The following is a 12,400-nucleotide window of genomic DNA, read 5'->3' as shown; positions in this document are numbered from 1 at the left end:
ACTGCTTACTATTACCGTGCTAAATTTGGACTTGTTTGGACTGTATAGTGTAAAAAGTTAAACCCAGAAAAAAATGACAACTTAAAATGTGATAAATCGGTGTTGCAAATGATGAACTCTGATTTAATGTGGATTAACTTTACATAAAAAAATAAATAAATACATAATTCAGTCAGGTTTTGTAATACAAGTAATGTGATGTCATAAAAATAAAAAAATAAACACTAGGGTGCGCTAGTTGGACAAGTTGAGCTAAATGAAAAAATACCAAACTGGGTGAATACAGAATCTTTGTGGAAGAATATAACTAAAATAGACAGATTGGAGTGCTATCTCATGATTGTAGAAACTAGTTTAGCCAAATAGATTGTACACTAACCCTAACATTTGAGAAAAAAAAAAAACAAAAACAAAAAACAACTAAGGAATATCACAAAAACATACTGACATTTATTTCAGTAGCAACTGCTAACATTAGAAGCTAGTGCTAGCCTAGCTAGCTAGCTAGCACCTAGACTGTCACTTCCCATCAAATGTAGAGTATTTTATTGATTTAATATTGAATATGTGGATAAACTTAGTTTTTCTTTGCTTTTTCTTTAACCGTTAAGAGCACGTTTTACACAAACATTTACAATATAATACAATAGTTAACTTGAAACACTTGTTTATGGCATGGCTGTTAGATGTTTCTTTCAACGTTGACAAAGGTGTTACGATGGCATCAGTTTGACATTGGAAACACGGACTTCCAAATTGTTTAACCTTCTGTAGAATTTCTACTTGAATTATGACACCTTGTTGATGATTGAGATCCTCCACACACTCCTATGTGGTCTCCACATCCCTTTGATATCGCGACAAGTTCGACATGCATTCCCAATGAGGGTTTGGTCGGCTGTGTTCGTGCCAACCGCATTGGGACCGTCCCACAAATAGATTGAGTCGTATTCATACGCTGGATTAATCAAGTTGCATCAATGCTTGGTCTCGCTTTGAGAGCTCAAGCCCGAAAATGACCGTGCCTCTCTTGTGTTGCTTTTTTCCCAGGGACTGCGGAGGCTCTGGCAGGCGCAAATCGGGTAAGGATCTGTTTTTAGAAATGCACCCATTGTATTCAATCTCCTCGGATTTCGCTGTTTACGGCTCTTATAAATGTTATTGTATTATTTAATTTTGTGGTCTAGAGACTGAGGCCAAACTTGAATAATTGATGCCCAACTCAAAATGTTTGTAGTTGCCTATATGAAGTTTAAACTGTAAATAAACCACAAACTCTGATAACAAATCACTGAGGAATATCCCATTGCCAGATTGCACAGCTCACTTCAACATACTTCCTTAACACCAATACAATGCACTAAAACAAAGCTATCCAAAAAGGATAGTAATAAATAACAACAAAACAAAAACAGAAAAGACAAAATGAAGGTTGGATTATTACTTTCCTATTAGCCAGAGATTTTGCACCATCTTGTGGCATTTTATGGCATTACAATAAGATCACAAATGCCATGAATGAGTGAAGTCAATATCTGAGGATAGATTCCACAGAAACAAAAATGTAAATCCTGAACTGTGTATAATTGGGGCTTCACAATACATCTTTTTAAAATAATTTCCCATATCAAAACTATTTGTTTGAACCGACTGACCCGTCATAAGAAAATGATGGGTGGGCGCTGGATGGACCACCTGTTTGTGTCTCTAAAGTTTCTCTGCCAGGGGCTGGCGGTCGGAGTTGTGTGTGTGCGTGCGTGCGCGTTGTAGTGGGTGTGTGAGAGGAGAGAGTGCAAGGGAGAAGAAAGTGTGAGTGACTCAGCTGACCATGGGGATACGGGCGTAGGAGGCAGCAATAAAAGTATGCAAAAGGCTTTGGCGAGCAGCTGCGCGAGTATATTTGTGTCTGTTAGTTGTCACTCGTGTGTGCGTGTAGTCTAGCAAGACCCGCACACACTTGACTAAATGACGTTTCTTTTTTGCAATCGTGCACATTTGCTCCACTTGACCAGATCTGCCACCAAAAAAAGAAAAAGCTCTTCCAACCTAAATTTATCATATGTTCCATGGCATTACGCTTTTACGCAACAAGGAATTCCAGCGCCGTTGCAAAATGGAAACATTTCTTGCACTGTGTGTCAAGTAGCCTACATTCAGTCGAAGCAAGGCGGCCCTGGAAAGTTCATCATGTCGTCCTAATTAGCGTTTAATGAGCGTCGACGCTCGCCATGTGTTTATGCGTTTACTGATCTGTAAAAACCTCCGCTGGACGTTAGCGGTTAGCGCAGATGAAACGCTTGACCTCGCTCCCTCCACCAGACTGCGGTGAAGTTTTTGTGCTGGAGCTTGCATCTTTTATGCTTTCCATAATTACACGGTGCCAGTATCCCGCTAGACTTTGCTGAGAATGCGAGCGGTTGGGAGCTTGCGCTCAAGGATGTGTGTGCGTTGTGTTTACCTGGCAAAGCGCGACATTTGCGGCTAACGCACAATCGATCTTTTGTTTTTTTTCCATTTGTTTAGTAGTCTTTGTGGAGAGATTAGGGAGAATGAGTGCTCTAAAATGGCAGCCTTGTGTTTGTCTCTTGTAATTCTGTTGTTTCCACAACAAGAGTTTTACAGTCAACACAGCTAGCAACAAAGAATTACAATGGGATTTCTTAATTCTTTGACTTGTTCGATTTTAGTATCCGTTTCATCGTGTTTGTGGCTATTTATTATTATTTTTTTTTTTTGGTTGGAGTTCATTAAGGCATTATGTTTTTAACTAACGTCAGTTCTTGTCATTTGTGTAAAATATCAACAAACAACTAATTTAATATAGCCTGCCACCGGCAGTTAGAAAGTGTTGAACTGTAATGTGGTGCACTTTCAACCGCTTTATCGAATAAATGCTAACGAAATAAACACGTAACAAATGGCCCACCTGAGCTAACAGACGGCAATTACATACGCCAGACCCCGCCTTTTAAAGCCCCACACATTTGAAGTCACGGATACTACAGTGAGGATTGGTGACCCCAAGTGGACAAAAATAATATGTGCAACTCACGTTCATATTTTGTAATGATATCGTTTATCGTTGTTCAACTCATTTTCTCCCTTCTATTTTAAATATTACCATGCTCCCAAAGACGTATTTATACATTTTCCATGTTTGATTTTTTTTATGCTAGAGATACATACAGAAGGCTTTGATACAGCCTTTGAACTGAAGAGAATGGTAATAGCAATGGTAGTTATTACAAAAACGGCCAGCAGGTAGCAGCAGAGTATAAGAGATCAACCAGGGCCATGCATTGCAACAAAGCTGTTTTCGCCACAGTTTTAAAGAGATTTGTGAATAATGATGAAACTTAGCAATATTCTAATGCTAATTGCTGCAAAATAGAAACAGATCGAAATATTTATTTATTTTTTTCAAGAGACTCTAATCTTTCTTTTGGTAGGTTCAATAGCAATAGAACACAATATTCTGTGGGCCTTGCAAAATCAGTCAAAATCCAGTAAAACAGTGAAGGGGGGTTGCTTCAGTGAAAGTGGCTGCGAGTGAACGAGTTAATGCAAAATGTTTTTTTATTTATTTATTTTTTATCCAATTACTTAATTAATCCATTGGGTATAAATATTTGATTGCTGAACCCCTCAATACTTCTCATTGCATTATTTCCAATGGGGAAACGTGTTTCAACCGTTGAGGTTAGTGACATTGCGTAATTTTGATTTAATTTTTTTAAATGAACAAAAACTCAAAATCTCATACCAAATAATTAAAGAGTCATTTATATTTCTATATGTATTTCATTCATAATTCAGTTTGAATAGATACACATTTTCCCCAAACATTCATGTCAACCTGTCACGTCGAACTATATCCAGGCTCGGCAGCGTATGATATTTTTGGAGCATTTGACATGTTTTTGTGTGTATTATGAAAGTGAGAAGTCAGAAGACAGCACGAGAAGAAAAAGCGGCGCAGCGCTCGGGGGTGCAGCGCATGTGAAAAGCAGATGGAGAGGAGGTTTACGTGGCAAGTGGAAACCATTTCAGTGTTGCGCCTCAACCTAAGGGAGCGTGTTTATGTGTGCAGCCTTGCTGTCTTTATTTGAGCTGCAGGCCTCCGGGGGGCTTATGGGGTGTGTGTGTATGTGTCTGGTTGCACCTCTGTCAGCGTTTGTGTTTGTGCTACGTTTCAGGCGGGGGGGCCAAAAGGGTAAACCGATGCACGGGTGAAATGTTGGGTGGGTCAAGAGGTGTTTTGTGTTTGCAGATGGATATGACTCAAAATTGGCACAGGAAATCGTTAAGGGCAAACGGTCGGACAACTCTGCACTGTTCGCCAGCCTCTTTCTCAATGAAGAGCCATTGAGTACTGTGCCCCCCCCCCTTTACTTTCTCATACACAATGATGAGATTCACAGAACAAGAAGGAGGCATTGTAGGGGACAAACCAGGTTCAGCTTCAGTGCATGCAACTTGAGTCATAAATGATGCCTCAACGTTGAAATTTACTGTACTCTGTTGCATAAAAATGATGGACAGTCGTCATAGTATCATGCAGCTTACTAGGCTCAAAATTTTAGGTAATATTTAAAGAAGCTCTACTTGTATAATTAAAAAAAACAAACAAAAAAAATGTAAGAAATATTGAAAAACATATATAATAATAATATCGTGATATTGCGATATTAAATCTGCCACAATATATCGTCGTCGTCATGTCACAATATGAAAAGCAGCACATCTGTTAAAAAAAAAGTCTAGTTGATTATATCCCTTTGTGCAGTTCTAGCACCCTCTGGTGGCTACTTATTTTGGGCCATTTTAATTTTCACATGGCATGTTTTGGCCTTTTATGTTTAAAATCCACGCTAATGGTCAGATGAAGGGGAACGTAATATACTTGTGATTCGAGTATTAGCAAGTAAGTGCCTCAATTTATATACATGTATATATATTTACAATTTTTTTTTCTATAATTATAATATTTTTACAATTTTTTTCATTGCTGTACTGTACAAAAGCACAATATTGTGTGTATGAGCTCTTTTTTTCCCCCACCAATATTATGACCTTTTTTGTATCGCCAACATCCACACAATATCGTGATAATTATCGTATGGTGACCTTCATATCGTGATATCGTATCGTGATGTTTGGATATCGTTACATCTCGAGTATATTCTTTACCCTCCGTGAAGAATGACTAATATTACTGTCGCAGACTGAAAAATGGTTTAATTCTGTGCATTATAATGACTTGTGCCATTATTGTACGTTACATAAAGAAACAATTGGCATAAATATGAATTCAATTAAATATGAATGACTTAAACGAAATGACATTTTACTCTAATGAACCATACCTTTGGTGAGCAGGATTATTCATTAGAACAAATGTCATGTAAGAAAAGCAAATAAATCATAATTACATCAGAATTAATTTAGTTCATTATGTTATGTTAGTTAAACTACCAAATTAAATCATAGATTTATTTATGTATTTATTTACTTTAATATTGCTCAATTGGTGTTCATGATGCATATTCGCATTTGTCAGACAGCTTGTATAGTGAACCAAACAATTGTGCACGTGACGCATGGGCTTTTTTTCATTTGTTTATTAGTATTGATCATATTGAGGTGTAAAATATTGATACATCAATACACCCATCAATAACTTAGGGGGATTAGTGTATCTCCAAAAGCAGAAAATAACATCTTGAATTTATCCTCCCGTTCCATGTTAGGTGCCCTTTGTACAGAAGAGCATTTGGAAAAAGGCAGGGGCAAAAAAAAAATCTTGGTTTTACAAAAGGGGCTATTGACTAACTGGTGTTAATGTATTGTTCCATTTCCTCCCATTGCCACTTAATACTATAAATGGCTCCATAGGGACTTCTATTAAAACTCCATTTACTGAGAAACAGTGAATGTTTTCTCCTATATAGTTTTTTTTTTTTTTTTCTAAATCAAATACAACAAAGCTCTTTTTTTATAACACCGACTAACAAGCTCGTAAAGGTTGTCTTAACTAAAGAGTTGTTCTTGGAAATGTCAGTCCTCGGTGTGACCTTTCCCCCGCCGAGGGCTACATAGTGATGCAGTGACATGAGTACATCTGCACTACATTGAACAGCAGTCCTGTGACCTTTGCTAATCTGGCTGCACATCTGCCGCTGATGAGCCAAACAAAGGCGCTGCCAATTTTGACTCCTCGCGAAGAAAAGTTACTCTGTTGATGAAGTACCGTGAGTAATTATTGCAGTTTTTTTTTTTTTAACGGTCTTAGTCTTTTTGCAGCTCCGGTGATGGGTGAGCATGCACGGGTGGGTTTTTGGAGGTTTGGATGGATTTTGGTCGACTGGGAGTGTGAGGGTGGAGATCAGGAAGCACGCGGATAAATCCGCGTGAGGCATAAACACAGCGAGAAGTTAATAGAGCCATCTGATGCGAGCCAAGAAGTAAATACTTTTCTTTTCTGGGGCCGTTAAATGAATAGTCGCAGCGCATGCATATTTAATATGCAGCAACGAGGTTGACGCATTTGAAACAAGACCATTTAGGTGCTAAGTTGTTTTGCCTCAATTTCCTTTCCTCGGCTTTGAAATATTAACTTTTGTTTTTCCCGACGCACTGATTTTGCTGCATACTTATCCAAGGTCTCTTGTTTACTCGTGAATGTTATTTAATGTGGTGAGAATATGTCTGTCAATGTTGCGTCTCTAATTGTGTATCTCATTTGGTTATCTAAAATCCGTTAAGTTTACTATATATAGCAGTGGTTCTCAAACTTTTTGCATAAAGTAGCACCTGAAAAATATGTAGCTCACGTATCACAATTATGACCAACATTAGTAAACATATTTAATATTTTGTAAGTTACTGCAACGTTATGCTCAGTTTGACATTAGCAATGATTTACTGTGCTTAACTCATTTATTCCCAATAATGTGTAAATACGTTTTTTTTTAAGTTCTAAGTGTCCCAAAGACGTATTTATACGTTTTTTGTTTGTTTTTGTTTTTGTTTTATGCTAGAGCATACAGAAGGCTTTGATGCAACCTCTCAACTGCAAAGAACGGCTGCAGAAATGGTAGTTATTACACAAACGGCCAGCAGGTGGCAGCAGAGCAAAAGGAGATCAACCAGGGCCATATAGAAAAAAAGCTCAATTACTTACAATTTTGAATAGATTTTTGAAAACTGATGAAACTTAGCTCTATTCTAATGCTAATTGCTGCAAAACGGAAACAGATAGAAACATACTTTTTTTTTTTCCTGATGAAAGAAGAGACTTTAATCTTTCTTTTGATAGGTTCCATGCTTTTATAGCAATGGAACACAATATTCTGTGGGCCTTGCAAAATCAGTCAAAATCCAGTAAAACAGCCGGGAGCGAACGGGACTGCTTTTGTGAAAATGGCCGGGAGTGAATGAGTTCAATAACAATTCAATTAAAATGTATTCCACCTACTACTTGCTAGCAAGATTTAAACGTAGCCTCGTTTCATCCCCACCATTCACCTCGGCCCAATGAAATGGCCTACTAGCATGCATACAGAGCACATGCTAACGAAGCTTGCATGATCAACTCCGCACCTTTGTGAGCCCCAGTTCGCATGAGCAAATAATTGACGCAACACTCGGTCATGTCTTCTGTCTCTACAGTGTCTAATTGGCTCATTTTGCCTGACCGCAAAACCTTAAGAAATGATAATAATTAAAAAAAAAAGTTCCTCTTTCATTAACTGACACCCACATCACTCACCAGGCCAAGCTCCGCCCCACCTTTTAAAGCCAAACACATTCAAAGTCACATTTGCTATTTAACAATGCAATCTAGTTTCATCTGATTACCTGATTAGTTATGAAGAATGTAATAAATACTAGTAGAATAGTAAAATGATTCTAAACCTGTCAAAAAAGCATCAACATACGGACACTATTATAAATGTGAACCCACTGCATTTGAAATGAGTAATTACAGAGGAAAGCTAACACACGCATGAATCCATTCTGAATTTTACGAGCCGTAAAAAGCACCGTGGCACTCGCGTCCTCATTTAGCCGCCCAAGTAAGTCATCAGCGAATGCAAAAACACTTATGTACTTCTAGGAAAATGGATGCTTTTGCCTGCGTCAACTGAATTATAACCACCGTCATATTATACTTGGAAGACGAGGAGACAATACCTCAAATAGAAGTTGTGTTTCTGTCTCCAGCAAATGTGGTTTTCGGCAAACGTCCTTCACAATGCAACATGACGTTTGTGATACCGCAGTAATCCCATGTCGGGCTCTCAACGGTAGGATTTGGAGAACGGATGGTGCTGACTTGACCTTCAGAAACGATTAAGTTAGATGTCAATTTTTAATCTGGAAAACTAAGACACATCCAGAGTAAAGTATGACTCTCTAGTGTGTTTCAGGACTGAGGTCGCCAGGTGATTTCTTTGGTGAAATGGCAGTTAAATCCAATCTTGTCTTCTACTGCTAAGCCTCATTTGGATTGATATGTTCGTAATTTTCATCCTCATGCGAGAACACACTTTCTCCTTCCAGGAACAATTTGTCACACTTGAATAATAAATGATTCATTTGCTCCCCGCCCACTTTTCCTAGATTAAAATATTAGACTTTTCTTTTCAAGCATGATGAAGGGATGCGTGGACGTAAAAATCACCATGAAAAGAAAAGTTAACCATTAGAACGAACTAGGTTGAGGTGAGTCGAGGAGATTCATTTCCACAAAAGTAGTGGCTTTACTGCCTTCTTGTGGCATTTATAGGCAAATTAACCTTTTGAGGGGTTTTGCTAGTCTCAGGAAGACTTGGTCCCTTGTCCTGCATGAATTATGATTGCGATGCACAGCAATTTGGAATATGTTAAATAATTCTTAAAAAAAAAAAAGGCTATAAGTTGTTTGATGCCACTCCTAGTTGAAGTTTACTGTCAAACTAAAAATACAGCAAAGACAATTATATGTGTATTTTAAAAATAAAAAACACTAAACTTGCCTTAGAAGAAAGTCCACTTAGCTTAATGCTAACAAACAATGCAAACTGGGATTAGACAGGCTAACGAATAGCATGTTTTGAACATGACATGACAAATTTGGAGTTGTTTTTGAGAGTGTTTTCAATGAAATTTTCATTCATTTCAATGGGGAAAGATGAATTAAGATACAACATTTTTAAGTTATGAAAGTGGTCACGGATGAATTAAACTGAAATAAATAAAAAAAAAGAAAAAAAAAACAGTGCACAATAAATTAGCTTGCATGATGGTGTAAGACTAGATTGCCACACAGCGCAAGAAGTTCTGTTCTGACACTGTAAGGCCTTACAGTTTTTTTTTTGTTTAAAAAAAAAAACATATTTATGGCCTTTGTTTTGTTTACAAATATTTACTGTAATTATAACTTAACTACTGCATTTAGTCTGTTATGTATTCCGACTTACATACAAACGTGCTATAATGTGTGCCCCTGTATTTCCCATTTATCATAAAATTCAAAATTCTGCCTTAGATTTGAACTAATTATGAATCCACAGAAAATCCTCTGAGAATAAGAAACTTGATGTCACAGCCATCTTAATTCATATTAAATATTGGTATTGTATCGGCACGGTATCAGTGATACTGTATTAATCAAACCAGGAACAAATCTGCATTGCAGTGTTTCACACCATGTCATTAGTAGCTCTTTTGTTGTTATGTGAACAAACTTTAAAAGCACATTAAAGTAGAAGCTTACTGGTGCCCGCGTTGTAAAGCTCCCACATTAAAGTGTGGTCAGCGGAAAGATTTGTTTATAGGTGAATTGATTGCAGCAGTTGACTCTTGTTAGCTCTGCATTATTTCAGTCAACTACACCTATTTGCGCGACTTTTCATGATTGAGCCTTCGTTTCCGAGCGGGTGCGCTGCCCCGCTATTGGCGGCGGTGATGTCTCACATTTCCGCGTATCCTCGCAAATAAAACCCATCTGTGTATGCCTCACGAGTGGGCATTCCGATACTCGGAGTGAACTAAGAGATGAATGTGATCACGTTATGAAAACAAGCAGCAACCAAGTCGCCGCTGGTGTCGACATGGTTAACCCAGCGAGGTAGAGAAAGGAACATTTCCATTGGCTGCGCTGCACGCCGTAGGTCGAGGTCTTGTGTTTCATGGAGACGGAGGGCCATCCCTCTGAGCGCTGTTCCAGCCCCTTCATCTGGTTCTATTTAAGGCTTCTGGTGCCGACTCTTATGATTGGCGTACACAACCCCCCTACTCTTCCTCCAAGTTCCAGCCCCGACTGAAGAGAAGGAGGCTTTTTAGCAGATGGTTTATTTTCCAAGGGAAGCCATTCCTTTCTCTCAACTGCCCTGTCCTTAACACTTGTATGACTCGCGCGGCATCTGATTGGAGCTCTCATTCCAACTATGTTAATGTTTCTACCTGCTTCTCCTGACCCGGTTTCAGCCTTGTTGGACACTGTGGATGAGGCGGTTTCTGTAACACACAATGGATTCTCAACTTTTGCCTGCCTGAGCATTCCCTTGGCGGGATGATAATGATCTCCTTGTAGAATTTCAGCATCTCCGCTGCCCCTCATGCTGGGCTGGAGGGGGATGCACCTCTATGGCTAGACTCTCGGGAAGATGCACTGAGCCCTGTGAATATTGTGATTGGCTGAGCTCGAGTGACAAAGTGGCCTATGGCACAACGGGTGCCCAGCGGTCGTTCCAGGGGACCTATGGCTGGCAGCTGGCTGACAGCCTGTTTCTTCCCGTCAACTCCAGGTGTGGACGCCTCGGACCCCATGCTCCTGGAACAGTACGTGGTGGTGGCCAGTTACGAGAAGCAGGAGCCGGCGGAAATCAGCCTGCAAGCGGGTGAGGTGGTCGACGTCATCGAGAAGAGCGAGAGCGGTGAGTGAGCAAAACAAACGCACAAATCGCATGCTCAGCAAGTATCAGAAACACCTTTACCATGCAGTCTTTCCACTCTTCCACAATCACAACCTCTTTTGACTCCTTTGTCCTACATCCACCCTGCTTTAGCTCCATCTGGAGACTCGTTCTGGCCTGCAGTCAGCCCTGTTTTTGTCCCACTGTTGGTTCAGGCGAGAGGCCAGCATTCCGCCTCTGGCAAGACCAATCTCTCCCAGACTTGTATTAATTATTCCGCCGCACTTTATTGGAAAGCCAGCAAGACATGCCTGATTTACAAATGCCAGCTGCAAAGAGTCCTTAGTCAGCTGTTTAACCCTTGGAAAATGTTCGTGGACGGGGCGAAGAGGTTTTAGATACCATCACAAATGTTGTTGTCTGTTTGAGAAGACGCGAAAATGCCTGAAATGGTTTGCAGCAAATTAAATTCAAACACACAATAAGACTTTAACGGCAGGAGAATAAAAAATGTAGTGTGGTGGTTATTTTGTAATGAACACCAGGAGTACCAAACCATATGTTTTTGGTAAAAACTCTCAATTACAACAAAAGCGGCTGTAAAGCGTGAATGGGAAGATGAGCCAGGGAGGTTTGGGCCCACAAGGGTTTGACGCTGAGCATTAATGGTGTGCTGAGACAGTAAAAACGTAATGGGACTCATGTGTTCTTCAGAGGCATGCCACGGAAAGAGAGATGGAGGAGGAAAACAGTGACCAGGAACGGAATGGGACTTTGGTTTCACGATGGGTGTGAGTGAAACGCCGCGTCACACTGGTCTTAAGCGAGGGATCGCTTTGAAGTGTGACGTGTGGGAGCCTCAGGTTCACATATTTGTTTTCGCTCGCTGCTCCAGTAGGATCGTAGCCCAATGGGGAGCCACAGCGAGACGTGTACACCAACACCAACAAGTTCTTTCATCCAGTGCCTTGGAGGAAGTCAAATTCCATGCCTTTCAGTTGACCGCTGTGTGCCGATGATCCATGGAGAATGTGATGGACTACGTTCTGTACTTATTCTCGTTATGATTTTCCAACTTTTTTCGATTTGTTTGTCCATTTTGTGGCACTTAGCCTGTTCAAGTTCATGAGAAAACTGAAAGTTCTTACAGCTGATTTTGGCTGAGAGGAATGGTTGCCAGCCTATCGCAGGGGCACATAACTCATTCACTGCCAGTCCAGGAAAAAAATAATCTTTGACGTCTAAAATCGTCTATGGCAGTGAATGTGTTAAAGAACCATTCACACCTATAGGCAATTTAGAGTCTTTAATCGACCATTTATTGGGATGCGGTATGAAAATGTACTTCCAAGCATGCAAACTCTACACAGAAAGGTCTGAGCAGGGAACCAAGAACCCAGAAACTTTGAATGTGAGGAAGATATGCTAACCAAATGCTCCGTTGTGCGTTTCCATTTGTTTCATTGATCGGACATTTTCGCCAAGCTCTCAGGTTGATG

General features: G+C 39.7%; 1 protein-coding gene across 3 annotated transcripts in view; it reads left to right on the top strand.

Moving 5' to 3' along the window:
• The window catches only part of LOC144001510 (SH3 and PX domain-containing protein 2A-like), a 52,455-nt gene that overhangs the window by 20,213 nt on the left and 19,842 nt on the right, over positions 1–12,400 (top strand). For 2 of the 3 annotated variants that reach the window (XM_077495868.1, XM_077495867.1), the window contains exons 6-7: positions 1,051–1,082; positions 10,794–10,922. In XM_077495868.1, the coding sequence (XP_077351994.1) occupies positions 1,051–1,082; positions 10,794–10,922 (161 nt within the window). The remainder of the gene's footprint in view (positions 1–1,050; positions 1,083–10,793; positions 10,923–12,400) is intronic. The other variant, XM_077495869.1, reaches the window with a different exon arrangement.

Source organism: Festucalex cinctus, chromosome 14 (genome assembly GCF_051991245.1).
Source record: "Festucalex cinctus isolate MCC-2025b chromosome 14, RoL_Fcin_1.0, whole genome shotgun sequence".
NCBI lineage: Eukaryota > Metazoa > Chordata > Actinopteri > Syngnathiformes > Syngnathidae > Festucalex > Festucalex cinctus.
This window is presented reverse-complemented; position numbering and strand designations above follow the sequence as displayed.